The 20,082-nt window shown below is 42.6% G+C and overlaps 1 protein-coding gene across 7 annotated transcripts in view; it reads right to left on the bottom strand.

Annotated features, from left to right (window-relative positions):
• Magi2 (membrane associated guanylate kinase, WW and PDZ domain containing 2) overlaps nucleotides 1–20,082 on the bottom strand; it is a 1,402,993-nt gene that overhangs the window by 124,166 nt on the left and 1,258,745 nt on the right. For all 7 annotated transcript variants that reach the window (XM_021161942.2, XM_021161940.2, XM_021161941.2 and 4 more), the window contains one exon: nucleotides 17,699–17,947. In XM_021161942.2, coding sequence (XP_021017601.1) covers nucleotides 17,699–17,947 — 249 coding nt within the window. The remainder of the gene's footprint in view (nucleotides 1–17,698; nucleotides 17,948–20,082) is intronic.

Here is a 20,082-nt window from a genome sequence, read left to right as displayed (position 1 = left end):
TGCCTGTCTGGGTGCTGCCATGTTTTCTGCCCTAATGATAATGGATTGAACCTCTTAACCTATAAGCCAGCCCCAATTAAATGTTGTCCTTTAAAAGAGTTGCCTTGGTCATGCTGTCTCTTCACAGCAATGAAACCCTAACTACGACAGCGGTGTGAAGAAAAGAACAAACACTTTTTATGACTGCATTTCTCATTCTGATGAATATCACAGGAAAATATGGTTCAACTAGTTTCTGCTAAGTATACACTTAAATATTCTTGAGTTTAAGGTTAGATTTCAGTGGTAGAGTGTATTGTAGCACACACAAAACTCCCGATATAACACTCAGGACCCCCACCTCTTGAAGTGCTGGGGATAAACAGGTTAACTCTTTATTCTTCATATACTGATTCAACAAGCCTAAAGTGACCTTACCCTTCTCAACTCATGGTAAAAATTATTCCTCCATAACAAGTCACTCACTACTAGCTCTTCTGCAAAGCAGATGTTCTCTTGTAGTTCTATTTAAGTAGGCTATCATATGCCACATGAAAACAATACATCTTTTGAGAACTTTATATATTCTTTGAACCTATTTCTTTAGAGTCTGACAGTATGTTCAGATTATTATGGTGTTAAGAATGAAGGAAAGATCTGCATAGACATGATCTTCAAGCCAGTATGTGGGAGAAGCATGGGTAACCAGAGAATGGGAAAACAGGTACTTTTTCTTCTACAGAGGCATCTATTGTTCTCTGAATATCCCTGGAAGTTATATTACCAATTCCTAGGAAGCTACAATGTCCTTTTACAATTGCTTTTGTCTAAAGGTAGCAATAGAAAATTTGGTGCTACTAATGCAAATCTTCATCATTTTTATACTTTTACTCAAGCCACAGGCAAAAATATAAACATTTTCTTCATTCAATAAAACCTACAGTCCTGTCTTTTCCGTCTATAGGTAGAAGTTGTCACGGTGTGGCTGTTGATTGAGTTGAAGCTGTCTCAGTGACTAAAGCTGCCACTTTTTGGAAGACTTGCTAACAAAATAGCAAGCTGATTTGGGAATGATGGAAAAATAAGTAACTTTTTATATTAAGAACTTCTTTCTTACAATAGCAAGTTGTCATGTCCTCAGCAACAACACAACAACAAGAATGGCACAACGATAGAAGCATGAGACCCATGAAACAATTGCAGGTATGAGGTATAGCACTGCTATGGGTTTTGTTTGTTTGTCTGTTTGTTTTGTTTTGTTTTTTTGTTTGTTTGTTTTTCTGAGACGGGGTTTCTCTGTGTAGCCCTGGCTGTCCTGGAACTCAATCTGTGGACCAGGCTGTCCTGGAACTCAGAAATCCGCCTGCCTCTGCCTCCCAAGTGCTGGGATTGAATATATGTCCTTAAGTTGCTAGGTAGGAAACTCAGCACCCAAATTCACATGTTAGTGGTATGGGTGTATATGTGGGTGGGGTGGGGGGTTTGCTAGTTAATTAGGATGGATGGGTCCTGACTATGGAGCCTCAGGACGACACTAGTGCATTTTAAAGCAAATTGTACAACAGTGTTCTAGGAACCATATATGCAAGAAAGTGATTTCTTTAATTTAATGTTTGAAAATGGCATTATGATATTTGAATGATTTCTATATTAGAAAGCTACATCAGTTCTAGACTAAAAGCTGATTTTTCTCAGAGGCGTTCCGGTGACTCTCTAAGTGAACATCCAGTGCAGCTTCAGTTGCCCGCTCTGTCCTTGGCTTTTGCATGCATGTGTTCAACCAAGCATACATTAAAATAAAAGCCATGTGTGAACCGAATGCACGCAGACTGTGCTTCTCATCATTATGAGCTTTGTCTTGTTCCTCAATCAAGTCACAACCATTTCTAAAATGTTAATATAGATTTACGAATTGTAAGCAATTTAGAGATGATTTGAAGTATGTGGGGAAAACATATGGTGGTCATCCCTTGTAGCATAGATGACTTGGGCATCTGTGTGGTTTGATAGCATAAGAGCCTACGAGCAGTCTCCATGGATACCGAGAAGTGACTGTATTAAGTCTCAACCTATTAGAGTGTCTTGCTTCTTAAATTGAATGCACTTGTCTTTCCTTTAGGGACGTGGAGAAAATGCTTAGTAAGTACTGCCTCTGGGCCTTTGTGTCCTGAAGTTTTGCTGTAGTGCACTTGATGTGGTTGGTATGAGGACTTGTTTCTATGAGATACTTGGGAGCACCCATTATAGAATGTCTTTGATAATTCCTACTGTGTTTCTCTGCTCTCTCTTGCTACAGCTCTTCATTAGCTAGCGGCCTCCAGAATTGGTCTGCAATTCTCTTAACATTTCTCTAAGACTTCCTGCTTCTTTTTGGTTCTGTTTCACGTGAGAGTTCATTTAATTTTATTCCCCAATGCTTATACTAAAAATTTAATTTAGTCATGATAATTTCAATATCTAAGAATTCTTTCTTTAACAATATTGCTCTTTTTAATAAAAAATAGTATTCTGCTTTTATGTGGTTATAATGCTAGTTTAGACAGTTGGGAATCACAGGAGACCCTAGAATTTTCAATAAATTTCTGTTTATTAAAGATGTCCATTATGTGGTATTCTATAATAACAGTACAAAACTGACTAGGATGGCTATATTCCTGCTGTATACTTATCTTATCATTTTTTACTTATTTTTCTGCCTCCAATTTTCTGCTTTTTTATTAGATATTTTCTTCATTTACATTTCAGATATTATCCCCAAAGCCCCCCATAACCTCCCTCTAGTTTTCTCTTGAAGTGCTGGGGATAAAACTCAGGGCCATATGCAGCTCATTGCCAGCGCTTGTTTCTCTATTTAAAACTGTTTAAACATTTATTTACTTAGTGTGTGTGTGTGTGTGTATGTGTGTGTGTAAGTCCCTTTACCATCTGAGCCACCTCACTGACCCTGCTGATGTTTTGATAAAAAAAAAAAAAAGTTCATGTTTTATTTTGTCCTGGGTTTTACAGCTCTGAGCCTCTCAGAATTCCTAAGGACAAAGAATGGGTTACGTGGTCTCTCCATCTGTCTTTGTCCTCTGACTTGCAAAGTAAGTTGCTACTTTTTTTAAACCTTTAACCTGCCCCACCCACTCCTGTCCAGTCCCACTTCTGCCCCTCCTCCTACTATAAAAACAATTTCTGTTGTTTGTCTCCAGTAGCACAGAAATACAGAAATACAGACGACTGGCCTCTTCCGAGTGCTCTCTAAATGTCATACAATTACATTTTATCAACACGGGCTTGGGGTTAAAATGCTCAATAAAACCACACTTTCTCTCCTCCGTATCTGTGCCCCGTATCTGTGCTCCGTATCTGTGCCCCGTATCACGCCCATCAACATTCCTGGTGCTGAGTAATTTCTCAGTGGCCCAGTAGGGATGACTGATAGCTACAAGCAGGTGCCGCTGACAAATCCCGTTTCTCATTCTTACAGATGCCACACGCTCTGTCTCTGCCAGCTCCCTTTTCCTTCACAGCCTCTGGAATTGTGTTTTGTAAGAAGTCACTAGGCTATCATCACACGGTTCCCTGTTACAATCTGCAAATGTCAAAAGCAATCAGGTGCACTATCAGCCTTCCATTGTATTCCCCCGAGCCCTGAGGCTGATAATAACTTCTTGCAATATTTTCTTAATGTAAATGGAAACAGTTACTACCCAGGCAAATGATCCCTCCTGAGCCAGCTGTCCTTTGCAATATGTTATCCCCAGATTACATGAATATTTTTTGGCTCTTCAAGTCCCCACCCCCACCCCCCACTGAAGTCAAAGTTTTTCTAACAGGGTATAGCATGCTTTAACTTGAAATGGTCTAATTTTGCATGACTAGGAAAAACCCTCCAAATATGAAAAGGCCCTAAGCGAAGTACCCAGGAGCCAGGAGATCATATATTAACCTTGAAAACAACTTGTAGTATGACCTCCGAGGGGTTAAATCAATTGTGTCAGCACGTGAGAGTTTTGCGTGTGGTTCTCTTCACCTTATTCCTCTTTGTAAGCATCACGCTCTGGAGCTTACTTTCCATCTCTGTTTGTGGACAGTTTCTTTCAACACTTGTATTTTCAGTACTGCAGCTACACACATTATCACTTTTAACTAAACAACACTTTACATACTATGTATCTGCAATAATTTTGTGAGATTGTTATTGCAAAATGACTTTTATTTCGCTAAAATGAGAAATGCAAACGGACCAGGGAGTCCCCACATGCATACAGCAAAATGACAATTATCCTCCAGAGGGAAGAGACCAAGAGCAAAATCATACTTCACCCAAGATCTATAGATGGAAAAAAACCCCAAAAAACAAGAACTATGAAAACATCTTTAGTGTTGTTGGTCTTTAGGGAAAAAGTATAATGTAAAGTTGAAGTTGAGATGCTGCTATGTGCCTACTGGGATGCTTAATGTGTCTACATGAAATGATCACAAAGTGGAGAAGCTTGAAAATAATTCCAAAGATGGAAAGCATCCAGCCCTCCCATCTGAGCCACTGAGGACCAGGCGTCCATGATCCATCACGCCCATCCTCAATACTTACCAAATGAAAATACCTTTGCATGTTCTTTTAAAAATACAGAGCCTATTTTCACACCAAGATTTACAAAAAGATGCCTGCCAGCTTTGTTTGTGATTATCCCAAACAAAAAGCAACCCCAAAGTCTCTCAACTAAGGACTGATAGACTGTGGCACACCCATAAGATGGAGAATTATGAAGTCAAATGAACCAAATATCAATACAAGAAACAACAACTGGCAAAGCTAAAATGAATCACGTGAGATGCAAAGACATCAGAGCCAGAGACTCGGTACAATAATTTTATACAGAGAAAGGCAAAATATTAGAACAGAAAAAAAAAATATCAGTGGGTCACAGAGGTGGGCAGGTGTGAGGCCTCGTGGCTTCATTTTGACTATGGCTGTAAAACTAAGCAGACTCTTTAAACCTTAGACTACCGGGGTTGGGGATTTAGCTCAGTGGTAGAGCGTTTGCCTAACAAGCGCAAGGCCCTGGGTTCGGTCCTCAGCTCTGGGGGGGAAAAAAAAAACCTTAGACTACCGATTACACTACAGATTACAGATCTCTACTCTATTGGAATCAAACCTTAAAAAACAGGAAGGGAAGTGAGATAAACAGGGGAAACAAAGGCAGTGGGCAGATATAGAGATAGATAAACAATTGGCATAGACTGAGCAGGAGGAAAGAGTTGGGCAACGGAGTGTGGAGGGTCTTTGGGAATCACCAGAGGAAGTGCTATGTAATCTGGGTTTGGCAAGGCACATTGGATCCTCCCAAATGGCGGTGTGGAGGGAGGGGAGCTATCACCACCACCTATGCTGTCATTTGCACAGGCAGATCTGTGGGTTAGTGAGGTCTGTTATGTGCAGTGCCATACACCAGTGGATGCAAATCCCAGTGAGCCTGGCACAGAGGAGGGAGGATAGATCATGAAAGGTCTCACCCGCTGTACAGGTTCTGGCTTTAATCTGAGAGTCAAATGGGAGCTGATAATCGTGGAATCAGGACAGTTAGCTCATCAGGAACAGAGTATAGTGTTAAGTGAGGATTGGAACACAACGGGGGGCAGAGGCAGAGAAGCAAAGGCTGCGCTCAGTGCTGCAGAGAGGTACAAGCTGACACAAGGACACTGAAAGTTCTATCTCCTAAGTCACGCTAGTCATATGTGGCCAGTGGCTACAGGTTAGTGCTGCATGCAGAAGGAACCATTTCCCGGGTGGGAGAAGATTCTGTTAAAGGTTGCTGGCTTAGACCTCCATACCAGTATTTGCAGTGTCTGAGGGAAAGCACAATGTAACCTCTGTGAATCTGCCTTAATCTCTCAAGGGTGATAAGACAGCTATGTATATATTTAACTAAGAGACAGAACATGGACACTGATTGGGGTTGGGTGGACACATCACTCCCAGTAGCGAGCAGGTTTTAGTTGTATTTCAGTAGGCTCAGGGCCCATGGGACTGTGGCTATTTTCCGTCTTGCTCTTCCTTGAGCAGCTCTGAGGAACATTCCAATGATAGCTTCCCTGTTAGGACGATCTTTCTCGTGTTATTTCAACTGCTTGGTGCCAGAAACCACAACAGCAAAAGCCTCCAGAATGTGTGTTTGTCCTTGCTTTCTGGAAGGTCCTCCTCTCACCAGGAACCCATGATTATAGAGCCTTGTGAGGAACATCCTTGGAGCAGAAGGTATGAGCTAAGTCCCTCTTGGAAACAGACTGGTTCACCAGGACCCCACATCCAGGTACGGAACAAACCCTTACCTGACTGAGAAATATGGCCTGAAAGAGATGAGACTGAAAATGAGATCAGCCCATGGGTTATTCCAGTGACTTTTCTGGTACTGTGGAAACCTTAAGAATGACCAGCCACCCGCCTCATCACTCAGGGAAGGATGGCTGATTAATCACTGGAAAAGATCACAACCAAGTGCAGAGATTAGTTCAGCTAGGAGGAAATGTAACAAATTGCAAAGTGATTGGCCGTCAAATATTAACTCACTTGAGCTTAGGATTTGGTGTGTGGTAGGAGTTTGGCTGGAGGTACGTTCTGAGTCCTTGGTGGGAGCTGAGCCTCCAGAAGAGTTACCCCAACCTAAATGGGAACCCTTGTTACAGTTGGAAAGATGGTGGCTAAGGAGCAGTCCTGTGCTAACATAACAATATCGTCTTAAATGAATCCACACTTGGAACCAGCTTTATTGGGATGTTTCCATGGTATATTCTATTTTTTGGAAAAAAAAACAAACAATAAAAATACAATTGTACAAGTCCCTAAATAGAATACAGATTATGGGGTGGGTATCGTCAGCAGGAATGACCTGTAGGGTTTGAATTGCATGTCAGAGTAACACATATTTTCCACTGGAGTGTAATTTTGTATGACCTGTATGTGAAGTATGTTTGTGCTTCTCAGCTGTGGTCTCCTTGTACTATCTTGTGAATAGCAAAGAAAAGAGCTGGATGATTTAAGCCCAAAGGAGACAGCCACCAGCCCCCGTTTATGTGCTTTCAAGACAACCAAGTAGCTGAAGGGAAGAAGCCATCTACGTTTCACTATTGCCTGGAAAGTCTTTGAACACAGTAATAAAATCCCTGCTGGAAATGATTCCTTAGTGGGAGAAACTTGTGATTGATAAGCTCCTGCCAAATAACAAGGAAAACTAGCTTAGAATTTTAAAGATGTTCTAAGAGCACTCAGAGGTATTTCACCAGGCTGCATGGCTCCTTGTCTGGAGAATAAAAAAGAAGGATGGACGTCTTCAGCAGACTCACTTTCTCACTAAAAAAAGGATCTGTACATTTGTTAGTGCTTGCATAATAGAATGCATGCATTAATGTTTCTGTTTTAATTAATAAATGCTTTAATGTGTAAATGCTATTAGAACATTCCATTGATGCAAAAACGCCTTCAACTTGTTCAGCTTCTTAATGAGAGGACCCGGGCAGCCCAGCTTTAATTTGGGGAAAGAAAAGCTAGCCATACTCAGGATTGAAAAGATGGATTGACTCACTGGGCTCTATTCATCCTGGTCTTAGCTGGGTTGCTATTCCTAAGTCATAGTGCCATTAAGATTTTTACATGTGGTTTGCTCTGTGAAATGAAGACATGATTTGAAATAGTAGTTTAGATTTCTCCCAAAAGACTTGGCATGCCACCAAGATCCTCCCAGTTAGGACCATGTAATGATTGCCAAGGAGGTGTTCAGTGACAACCAGGGCCAGTGTGTGCCAGACCAAGAGAAGTCTCAAAGCATACCCAGCACACTCAGTCCTTTAGGGGACTAGAGCTGTGTAACAACACAACAGGCTCCCCAACTCACAGAGGGAGTTCCCTGTCCCTGCTTTCCTCATCCATTCTCTCTTCTGATGCTTCACCCACCTCAGAGCTGGCTACTGAATCAGCTACCTGGGTAGAGAAGAACTGATGGGAAATATGTATTCTGGGACCTTACTTCCACTGTACTGTATTAGAGTGTGATTTCTCGTGCCAGCTTGCACAGAGGTCCCTCTGTAATTGAGTCTCTGTCATTTCTCTTGTTAGCAGAACTCTGTCTTGATGCTCTAGCTAGGTTTCTGTGCCAGATGGTTTAGAACAGAACACACTCTTTAACTTCTGGTGAGGGTAGCTCTTGCCACTCTATGAGAATTGCATCTCCATCTGCAGACATCAGTTATGGGAGAATGCTTGAAAATCATGCTGCTAGGAACTTGCTGAAAGACACACACTTTTTTGCTCTTAAGAAACTAAAGCCTATCATAGGAGGGCTGAAGCAAGCCATAAGCTCATTCACATAAGCAGCGTGACAAGGAATAATAAAGTCATGATGAAAGACTCCTCCAATGATGGAGGGAAGTCAGTCTGAGAGCAGTTCACCACCACTAGACTTGTGGACAAGAACTTCTATTTGAGAAGAAAGGAAAACACTTGAAGGAAAAGAGTGAAGACTCAGGAGAAAGTCCATCCAGAGATCACACGTTTGAGCTGATTTGAGAGATGTGTGCCTCCCAGGACTGCCATGAAGGTAGAAGCAAAGTCAGACCATCACAGAGTAACTGGGTGAGGCCTTGGTCCATTTAATGATTAGGTAATGGAGGTATTCCACTTGGCAGCTGACAAACTGTGGGTTCTGGGACAGGGAAGGAACTAAACCAACTTTGATGGAATGGAACTTTTGAGGGACTATTGGGGAAGCCATCTTTCAGGATTAGCCCACAGTCTGACTTTAGAGGCACCATCATACTGTGCTCTATACAAATCTTTCTCAGATGTAACGGTCAAGCATTTTTCTTGGAGAAGTATAGACAAAGCTACCTTTCTAGATACTCTTTGCACTGTTAGTAACCCCGTGCCACTTGTAATATAGACTCCACATGAAGCCACAGAAGTACATTAACACATTAATCTATGTGGGCAGATGTATAGGCTGGTTAAAACTAAAGTCACCAAAGAAGAGAGAACCTCAGTTGAGGAATTACCTTCATCTCATCCTGTGAGCATGTCTGTGGGTCACTTTCTTGATTAATGATTGATGTGGAAGGGCCCAGCCCTCTTTGGTTGGTGGTCAAACCAAAGAAACAGGAGAAGCAAGGGGAGCAAGCCAGTGGAAGCACACTAGTAAGCCTAACTCAGACCTGCCTTGGTCTCCCTCCATGATGGACTATAACCTGTAAGTTGACACACATCTTTTCCTCCTCAGTTGTTTTCAGCCAGAGTATGTTTTATCACAGCCATAGAAATCAATCTAGAAAAGTAACCGTACCAGGAACATGAGATGTTGCTGTGATGTATGTGAGAGATATATGGTCTTCTGGGAAGACTGTGGAAGTTCTTCAGAGTTTGAGGTCACTGGGTGCTCAAAGCTTATGGGCCATTCTGTGGGAGCTTGGAAGATAGAAATATTGAGAAAAATGACAGATGATGGAGGTCTAGCTTATAAAATTTCAGAGTGAAGTCCTTCAAAGACTCTATCAAGGCCATCTCTATGATATTTGAATTAAGAACCTGTGATTTGTAGTCAGCTGAACTGAAGAACCTGCACCACTGAAATGAGCACTGTTTTACTGGGACCATTGATGCTGGTTGCTAGGGCTGAGGACTTGGCTGTGATTGAGAGGCCAGTGCTATTGGGGTAAAATCATCTGAGAGATGTTTCTTTGTGCCAGTTCATAGCAGCTGTGGTTAGAGGGGGCCAGGGATGCATCTCAAGATGGAAGAGAAACTTTGTGGCGTGTGGGAGTCTCCGCACATGGAGCTGGTTCTGAAGGCATGAAGGGAACATAGAGAGTAGCTATAGTTTGACATGATGTGGCACAGTTAAAGAGGCCAGGGGAGATGAATGGTGAGGCTGCAGCCTCAGTTACGTGGAGATGGCATATGGAGATGCTCTGACACATGGAGATGCTCTGACAGAGAGTGCTAGGACCATTGAATGACACTAGGAACAGCAAGCAGGTGTGGAATGGAGTTGGCCTGAGTTTATTAGACAAACTGTGTATGCTGTGGATGGCAGAGGCAGAGAGGCGGGACTATCCAAGCTCAGAAGTTCATGATGTCGAAGACATCAGGCATTGAGTTATTTACACTGAAGATCTCGTGTTTGTTTTGACCTGGTTGTAGCTGTGCCCTGGTTCTGCCTTCTTGAAATAAGAAAGTATATAATGTACTTTGGGTTTTACAGGAGCTCGCAGCTAACAGTTTGGGGTTTTAAAGGAGATCCTGGACTTTTAAAGTGTTGAATGTTTTAAAGACTGTGAAACTTTTAAAGTTATACTATATTTTATATTATCATATTATGAGATCTTAAAAATAAAGAAGAAAGGTAGCTTTTTAGTATAATAGGGAGTGATACGTTTGTGTCAAAATTTGCTGGTTAACTTGCAGGAGGGGAGGGAGAACCTTACATGAGGAATTACCTCCATTAGATTGGCTTGAGGGCATGGCTTTGGGCCATTTTACTTGACTAATGATGGATGAGAGAGGACCCAGCCCACTGTGGGGCAGTGCTGTTCCTGGTGGTGGTCCTGAGTTGTATAAGAAAGCAAGCTGGGCAACTCAGTCTTCCCTCATGGTCCTGCTTGAGCTCCTGCCCTTGTTTCCCTTGATAAATGACCTTAACTTGTAAGCCACATAGGCAGACCCCTTTCTCCCCAGTTGTTTTTGGTCAGAGTGTTCTTGTCACAGTACACGAACAATGTATTTTATTTAAAACACATGTATGGTATTTCAATAAATATCATTATCCTTTTAAGAGTTGTGTAAGTTTTCCAGATAATCCAGAGACTACCATGGAGGCTTCAGTGCATGCTGTTTGGGAGGTATTTGGAAGAAGGCTGGTATTTTACAGAGGGTTTCGGTCCTTGCTCTTTCTTCTGTTACTAAGTATTCACAGGGAAGTGTGAATGACACCACCCTTCTCCCAGTGAGCTGCTCTCAGCATAACCTAAGCCCCTAGCTAAGGCAATGCGGTGAGGAAGGAATCCCAAGCAGATTTGTTTAAGGAGTAGAGAACATTGTAAGCTGCAAAGCTGGTGCACAGCTCCCTAAGGAAACTTGGCTTTTGCAAACTAATGAGTAAAGAAACGCATGAGCCTTTCTAATTCCCGAAAGCTGGCATGATTTAAACATCTTTCCATTAATGACTCTTGGGGAAGAAAAGGGTTAGTGACTTCCAGAAGGTCAAGTTGCCAGCATCAGTACCTGTTGGGCCTACTACTTGGGGCTTGTTTGTTTTTGAGATAGGGTCTCACTACAGAGTCTGGGCTTATCTGGAATTCATTATGTAGCCTACACTAAGCTAACCTTAAAATCATGGTAATCCCCCTGCCTGACCTCCGTGGTGTTGCTGTGAACCATCCTTTCTAGGCTGTACCTGTATTTTATTATTATTAGTCAGTGAGTAAACTCATTATGGAGGTTAAGAAAAATTTATTGCCACAAACCAAACCAGTAATGCATCAGATTGGCTGCTCACTGGTTGCTCTTTAGAGGTTTTGCTTTAGAGTGGAGCTTTGGCCTTGGTTTCACTAGAAGGATCGAGACACTATAGGTGACAGGTGTATTGTGATAGCCGAGGATTGGTGGATGAAACTGGGTGGAGGAGGGGCAGAGGGTCCCAGGGAATGTGTGTCCTTCTGCCCCAGGTAGCCTTTTTTGGACTTCATCTAAGTGCATTATAGATGCACTTTACAAATGTGAAAAGGGGCGGGATGTGTGGCCTTAAACTGTTGTCAAGGGAAGCTGCTTTGGAGTATTTAGTGCCTGTGTCAGATCATTTCTTGAAAGAGACTGAGATGGACAAAGAATTCAAGGTGTTAAGAGCCACTTCCAACACATAAGCAATGACAGAAAGTTACAAAAAGTTAAAATTAAAGCTTAAGATAATGGGAAATGTTTTCTGGGACTCAAAGTTTGCCAAGGCTTTACACATAGGGACAATACAAACAATGTGCCTTATGTTCTGGATGGCCTCGTGACAGCTAGAAGAGGCTGGGCACAGGACACCCGAGGACACAGAAGTCACTGGAAGAGCAGCAGGGCTTGTGTGTTGTTCTTCTCATTTAGTTAAATGTCTTGGTTTTAGGGTAGGACCATAGAGACAAGGAATCTCTGTTTTACTTTATGTCTTTCCTAAGTTTATGTCTTTCCTAAGTTTAAGTGATTTCTTTTTTTGTTTGTTTGTTTTTGTTTTTTTGTTTTTTTCAAGACAGTATAGCCCTGGCTATCCTGGAACCCACTTTGTAGACCAGGCTGGCCTCTAATTCAGAAATCCGCTTGCCTCTGCCTCCCAAGTGCTGGGATTAAAGGCATGCGCCACCACCGCCCAGCTTGTTTAAATGATTTCTTAAGTGGCTGTGAGGTCTGTGGGGAAAAGTGTAACCCTCTACACTCAAGATACCACCACGCTCTCTCCCTTTCCAAGGACCATGCTTTGCATCAGCAGTTCCCAACTTGTGTGCCGTGAACCCTTTGGAGGGTCACCTAAGACATCTGCATATCAGATATTTACATTATGATTCATAGCAGTGGCAAAGTTAGAGTTATGGAGTCAGACCGACAATGATTTTAAGGTTGGACAGGTCACCACAACATGAGGAAGTCTATTAAAGGTCTCAGCACTCGGAAGGCTGAGAAGCAAGGCTTTCAGTGGAATTGGAGGTCTGTAGCCGAGTGTTTGACTCTCTAGGATCACTTTTCAATACGGCATCCATGTGGACATAAGAATGCTTTGAGCAGGGCATCAGGGCTCTTCCCAGATTGCAGTGGGTTTTGGGGAAAAGTCATCAATGAGCAAGTCTAAGCTCTGACCTGTGCCAGTAAAATTACAGAGTGAAACATCAGTGGACAGCGGAGACACTACTGTGTAGTCATCAGCTTGCTATCCTGTGATGCTGATAAAGACAGATCAAGTGAGCACAGCAGGAAATTCCTAACAAAGGGAAGAGAACCCACACCATTGCTCCCTACCTTTGAGTGCTTAGATTGGTGCCCTGGCTGCTGTTCTGAATTAGTTGACTTCCCTTGTTCTGGGTCTAGATCTAAGTCTTAAATTAATTTGATAGTATTTACTATTGATGTCAAAGTGTTCTAGTTTGCTTCTTATATAAGTGAATTCTGACAAACTATAGAAATGTTAGAGACTAAATGGTTTTGTTGTTGTTTTTTTGTTTTGTTTTTTTTTTTTTTTTTTTTTTTTTTTTTTTTTTTTTTTTTGAGACAGGGTTTCTCTGTAGCCCTGGCTGTCCTGGAACTAACTCATTTTGTAGACCAGGCTGGCCTCGAACTCAGAAATCCGCCTGCCTCTGCCTCCCGAGTGCTGGGATTAAGGGTGTGTGCCACTGCACCCGGCTAAATGTTATTTTTTAACCACTTATACTAAAGCCCTTCTTGGAAATGGCTGGTATGACAGCAGGTTTTTATACAATAACACCTGGATAGCAAGACTCAGGCCTTGAACCAGGGGTAGTCGAGGTCTGGCCCACTAGCCCACTGTACACAGCCACTGGGACGCTTTCACAGAAGGAGCAGCTGGTCCAGAGACAGAAGGCTGCTCGAGTCACATCTGGGTTATATACACAGACCTCACGAATCATAAGAACAGCATGTTAGTCAGTGGAGAGATATGGTTCATACTTTACAAATATCAGCTGAAATTATCAGCATCAAGGAGCTTTTAACAGAACACTGGTTTCTCTTCTAGAAGACCCTGGGTTTGATTCCCAACAGTCACCTGGCAGCTCACAAATGCCTATACATTTTGACACCCTCTTCTGGCCTTTGTGGTCACTGCATGCACACAGTGCATAGACATGGATGCAAACAAAGCTCCTATCCACTTAAGATAAAAATAAAGGTTGAAAAGATAAAAAGCCTATATTTTTAATTTTCCATGTTTATTAATAATATGACAATGAATATCTTTGTTGTCCGGTCTTGATATTAAATGTCCATGAAAGATCTATATGCTAAAGGCTTGCACATCAGCCTGAAGTGGTATTGGGTGGTGCTTTAAGAGTTGGAACCTAGAGGCTAGAGAGGGCTCAGTGACTAAGAGCACTGCCTGTTCTTCTAAAGGTCCTGAGTTCAATTCCCACATCCACACAGTGGCTCACAACCATCTATAACTGCAGTCCCATGGGATCTGATGTCCTCTTCTGGTTTCTTTGGAAAGTTAGTTAGGTCAGATGATGTTTTTTTCTGGGGCACACAGGTGAAAGGATGTCTTGCTAAAGCAGACACATGAGAAAATGTTTTCCTGAAGCAGACACAGGTGAAAGGATGTTTGGATATAGCAGACATGTGAGAAGACACTTGATGAAGAAGTACAAATATGACCCTACAGATAGTGGGAGACAGGCATTGAGCATTGGTTTGGTTTTCTCTGCTTCACTATTTTTCTCTAATGGCACGCATGTATTGGTTCACCTTACATAGCACTGTTGATCTCCACTAGTGGTGATGCCAGAGAGAAACTCACCAAAGAATTGCTCCTGAGGTTCCTGTGGCAGCTTGCCACTTCTGCAGCCTCACCTCAGGCTGGTTGGTGGTGAGCCTTTTGGTTTCTCCAGGATTGAACTACAGCTGTTGGTTCATGCCTGGTGTCTGCCTGCCTAGAGGACTGGGCTGTAACTGCTGAGGTGTCTGCTACAGGACTGAACTGCTGCTAAAGATGACTGAGCTCACCCTCCAAGAACGATTGCTAAACAGGTTCACCTCCTCCAGATCCTCATAACTTGTCTCTTCCACTCCCTCTGCTGGGCAGTAGGCAAAAGGAGAGGTTGAACCCTTATTAAAAGTAGGTTGCAAAAAATGTATGCCTACAATGTGTGCAGACAAAATATCCATATGCATAAAATACATAAATAAATCTCTAAAAAAGAGTTGGGGCTTTTGGGGTGTGCTCTTGAAGGGCATTTGGTGGGGGGCTCCCTCTTTTAATTTTACTTTCCAGCTACCACAAGAACAAATTCTCTCATCACACATTTCTGCCACAATGTCCTGCCTTAGTCCAGGCCCCAGAATAATGGGACCAACCACCATGGACTGAAACCTCTGTGAGCAGAACAAATCTCTTGGCGCGATTTTCTTAAGGTACCGTTTTGGTAATGGGAAGCTTGAGCATTTGCATGTATACAGATGTCTTTAGTGTTCAGTGTAACCCATGGCAAAGGAATGGAAACAAATGTTCTCATGTAATTAAGAAGAACGAAGTCACATGATTTCTTTAGGGTCACAAGGCTAGTTAATGACAGAGTCAAGTTTCCAATCCAAGGAGCATGATTGCAGCACCTGAACTACTAACCTCTTGCCACTTGCTTGCCTATATGTAATGATCTGCCAATCAAATGCACAGTGACCCTTGTCTACCAATGAAACAGCTTCAGTAGCCATGGGAAACAAGCTACACAATGAATTGTTAATGCTTGGTGCTGTGATAAGACAGGAAAAGAACGTTATCACAAGGCCAGTAAATGGGCAAATGACTGTGACTCCAAAGTATCTGATAGCATCACCCTACCTAAGATGCCCAGAGTCCAACAACCCTTCATAAACTGACAAAGAATATGAGGCCCAGGGATGGCTCTATACCATTCACAAGGCACTTAGCAGTTTTCTCTGAAAACAGAGATCAAAAGTATTATAGAAGTTAAGTAGGAAAGAGCATCGGCTCCAGGAGCCTTTTAGGCGCATGCTGCAAATTACACAATATAACTGCAACACGCCATCAGTGTAATAGCTGCCTTTGCCACAGAGCATGGGACAATCTGTGTTTCAAAATCCTTAAATTGAAAAGAAATAGCTGTATGAAAGGAGGCAACCAGGAGGCAACGTGGACTAATAGACTACAATACGTCTATGCTCAGGGGTGATGCAAAATCATACCCTTTTGAAAGTTGAGAATTGTTTTTGAGGTCACTCTCTAGGCAGAAAACCTCACTAATTGTAGCATTAGCACCAACTGTTTTCCCACACCTCCTTCTGCATAGATTTTATTTGCAATGGAGAAAGCTCATGCATACATTTCCTTACCCATTTAGAAAGGAAGCTGTCATGCTTTAAATACAGTTGAGACCTGAAAGGCATGCTTAGCGTTTTTCACAGTGGCAGTATACTTTTTATTTCTCTTCCAGTTCTCTAGGTATCCTGCCACAATAAACAACCTGAATGACTTGAGGTAGCTGCAAAATCCCCCTGTGAGCGTTTCCCCAAGTTATTGGGAGGCTGTTTATATAATTCATGAAAATCTTCAGTCTTGTGTCCTTTTAATCTTGGTGAATCCATCGTACTGACAGAATCCTGCTTTGAGTTTATGCTTAAAGATCGGATTTATTTCTTCAGCTTGTCAGAAAAAGAAACATGGTACCTTTCTTTCAGACATATGTAATTTGGCCTCTGCACATATTGGCTAAGGTTTGAAACTTTGGTAGTTTTCTTTCTTGAATTTGTTAAGGCTCATGTTAAAGAGGGCAATCCTGTCCATGTATTTCTGGTAGGCTTTTGATAACATTAACCTGACCATAGAAGCTCTTACTAATTCCTGATTATATGAATTTTTTTTGAACATTGCTTCCTATCTGACATAAACTGGAAACCACAATTTCTAAGAACTGTAGGAACATTCAAATAATAACATGGTAATTATTTGAAGATGTCTACATTTAGATGAAATATATCTAAAGTATTTGGGCCAAAGCACTTGACCATGAAAATCATGACACATTTTCTTGCCCCCACTTCTGTCCTCTGCTTGATGGCTATGTACTAAGGAGCCGTCTACAATGGTGGCTGCCTGAAGAGGAATATGACCTCTGTCACTGTGTGATATAGACTCATGGAACATTAATACACAGAATCCACAGAATTGAAACCCATCTACTGTTTTCCACCTACAGCTGCTAGCCCAGAAACAGACCCTAGAGCTTCTGTCTCAAGGGATTGCTTTTGAAAATGCCTCCTGACCATGTCTTATGTTTCCAGTTTTGTTTTCTCCCAACCTCCATTTAATTTTATACAGACATCTTTAAGAAAAAAAGGCATCTCATTGCTCAAAACCTTCCACAGATTTCCAAGTACTGAGAAGGCAACATGGCTGCACTCTCATATAGGGCATGCATACTGAGCTTGCACATGGAGCCTGCACCTCCTGGCTTCCATCTACTCGAAGGGGCAGGCCACACCATTCTCTCTGGCCGACTGCAGCACAGACACCCTGGCCACCTGCATCCTTCTTGATCCTGACCTCCTCCTCCTCTGAAGGCTTCTGCATGAACACTCTCCCGCTAGTTCCTTTCTACCTCTGGTTTATCCTCCGGAACAGCTCTCATAAGGGATATTCCCTCACCGGCCCATGAAGATGGTACACACCTCCTCCCACAGCTGTATGGCCACACACCACTGTCTTTTATTTTACTCTACCTACAAATGAACTAATAGCTATGATAGCGCTGAACGTTTGGAGTACATGGTCTTGCATTGTTCTTGAACCTAAGGCATGATATTTGGCTAGTCGGTGTTAAGAGCGGTTTATGTTTCTTTTGCTCATAGCCTGAGATTTCTAGGCCACTCAGTATATTCATAGGTATTCTGGACTATACTCTTCAGGTATCTCTATCATTAGAATATATATATCCCTCTTATCTGAACACAGACAAGCCAGTCACTTACTTATGGTGGCTCCAGACTCAGGCCTGTTCAGAGAGCTGATGATGACGAAGCCAAACCCTTCGTTTTCTTTGCGGTGAATGACCACATCACTGGTCTGCAGGCTGTGTGAGGCAAAGCCTTCAGGAGGCGAGGCATTGCTGCTGGGGGCGGCGTGGTTGCTGTTGGAGTAGGTGGCATAGTCACTGCGCGGAGAGCTGTGGTGAGTTGATACAGAGCCTGGACTTCTCCCATTCTCTGGGCAGGGCTCCCCTGAAATGCACATGAAAATGCACAGAAACTCAGTGATTTAGGAAACGCCTTACTGAATGCTTCCCAAGGAGCAGGCATCTAGCTCCTTGACCTTCCCTCTAGGTACAGAGAGCATTTGAAGGGCAAAAGATCTCCTATGGAATCCACTAGGTCTTCATCCATTGTTAGCCCTTCCCAAAGCACAGGGAATCCCTGACTCCAACCCCCTGCATTAGCCTCCTCTGAATTTGGTACTTGCTTTTGTTTTTCTCTTATTATGGCTTCAAGTCCCAGAGACAACGACAACTTTCATATATCAGCCTCTTGGTTGCATAGTAACAGACTGGAGATGATAGGAAACCAAGAAGACAGATTCTTAAATCATCCCAGGCATATGACTCACTGGAAGTATTTATAAAGGAGCTGGGGAGATAGCTCAGTGGATGAGGGACTTGCTGTGCAGCCAAGAGGATCTAAGTTGAATCCTCAGAACCCCTATAACCGCACATCTTCTCTAGGATAGGGTGCGGCGCACCTATGAGTCAGCGGGAGACAGACGGAGACTCCCCCGGAAGCTCTCCAGGGAGTGCACAACAGTAAACAACAAAGAGAGACAAGCCCTGACTCAAATAATGTGGAGGAGAGGACAAACCTGAGGCTGTCCTCTGATCCTTACAAGTGTGTTCCAGAGTATGCATGCTTTTGCATCACACACAGACATTTATGAACACACACACACACACACACACACACACACACGTTAAAAAGAACAAACATAGAAAGGGCCCACCAGTGGAAGTTTTTGTTTACTTCACCTATAGTTGGTCTGGGAAAGATTTGCGTAGGAATGTAGATAACACAGGATCTAAAGATCTTTGGGAGATGCCGCTATACTGTCAGTGCAGACAACCACCTTAGGGGATGACTGATTTTTTTTTTAAAAAGAGCTACAGTTTTGTCTTATGGTATTTTGCCAGTCTAGAAGTATTAACTCACTCCATTCACTCCATATAGGTGAGGAATAGACTTTTTTTTTTTTTTTAAAGTGGCCCGTTTCTTATTTTAGGTGATAGCCACATCTTACTCAATAAGGTAGTTTGAAAGAATAAACAAATCAATTGAGATTTTTCACTGAAATTTGTTTGCATGGTCGGAATCAAATCCAATAATATCAGGCTGACAAACTGTGAGTGCTAAATCTCAATAGAGGTGTTGGAAGTTTTGCTCATTCGCATCCCATGTTACAAAATGCACTTTATTAATTGGATGATAATTGGATAAATCTAATCAATGCTCCCAAAATGAAGCAAGCATAATTATGTGGCAATATGAGAGCAAGCTGGGAGCTAAGAGAAACTAGTTTGCTGTTTTACCTGCAGGTATGCACGTGCACTATGGGCACTCTCAGTGTCAATGGAGGTCAGAGGAGGCTACCAAACCCCTGGAACTGGAGTAACATTTGGTTGTGAGCTGCCATGTGAATGCTGGAAATTGAACCCATGTCCTCTGGAAGAGCAGCCAGTGCACTTCTCTGCTGAGCCATCCTCTCTCTAGCCCTGAGAAGCACGCGGTTTTGGTTTTAAATGACTATTGGTCTGCCATTCAGGAAGGATTTGTCATTTTAATTTAATTGCAAGGTGCTTCAGAGAGTGGAGTCACAGGAGCAGATTTGATTCTTAGAGAACTGTCATGGGGGACAGCGCTGTTTCATTTCCTTCCCAACGTTCATCAGGGCATCAAAAAGATGTTTGTACAACAGAAGAAGAGAAAATTATGACAGTTCCCCATTTCTTGTGGGCCTGTAGATACTGACTCTTACTTAAGAGTACTGGGAACCATCTTGTGTCAAGTTATGAATGCTCAGCAGAAACTCCTATGAAGCCTGTTAGCATCACAAGTTAGTTTCAGCACTGTCAGAATGTGGCATGATTGGCGGGGCTGGGGAAGCGGTGGTAGTGAAACTTTGAGAGGCGTGTCTAGTGGGATCCTTTTGGTCTCTGGAGGTGTATCCTGGAAGGGGATTATGGGACATCTTTGCACACACCCCACCCCCTTGTCTTCCCTTGACTTTGTTCTCTAGCTGTGATGTACATAGAATTATTTTATGTGCTTCTAAGAACCACTGTGTGTTGCCATGGGCCCAAGGCAAATGGGCC

This window comes from Mus caroli, chromosome 5, assembly GCF_900094665.2.
Source record: "Mus caroli chromosome 5, CAROLI_EIJ_v1.1, whole genome shotgun sequence".
Lineage (NCBI taxonomy): Eukaryota > Metazoa > Chordata > Mammalia > Rodentia > Muridae > Mus > Mus caroli.
This window is presented reverse-complemented; position numbering and strand designations above follow the sequence as displayed.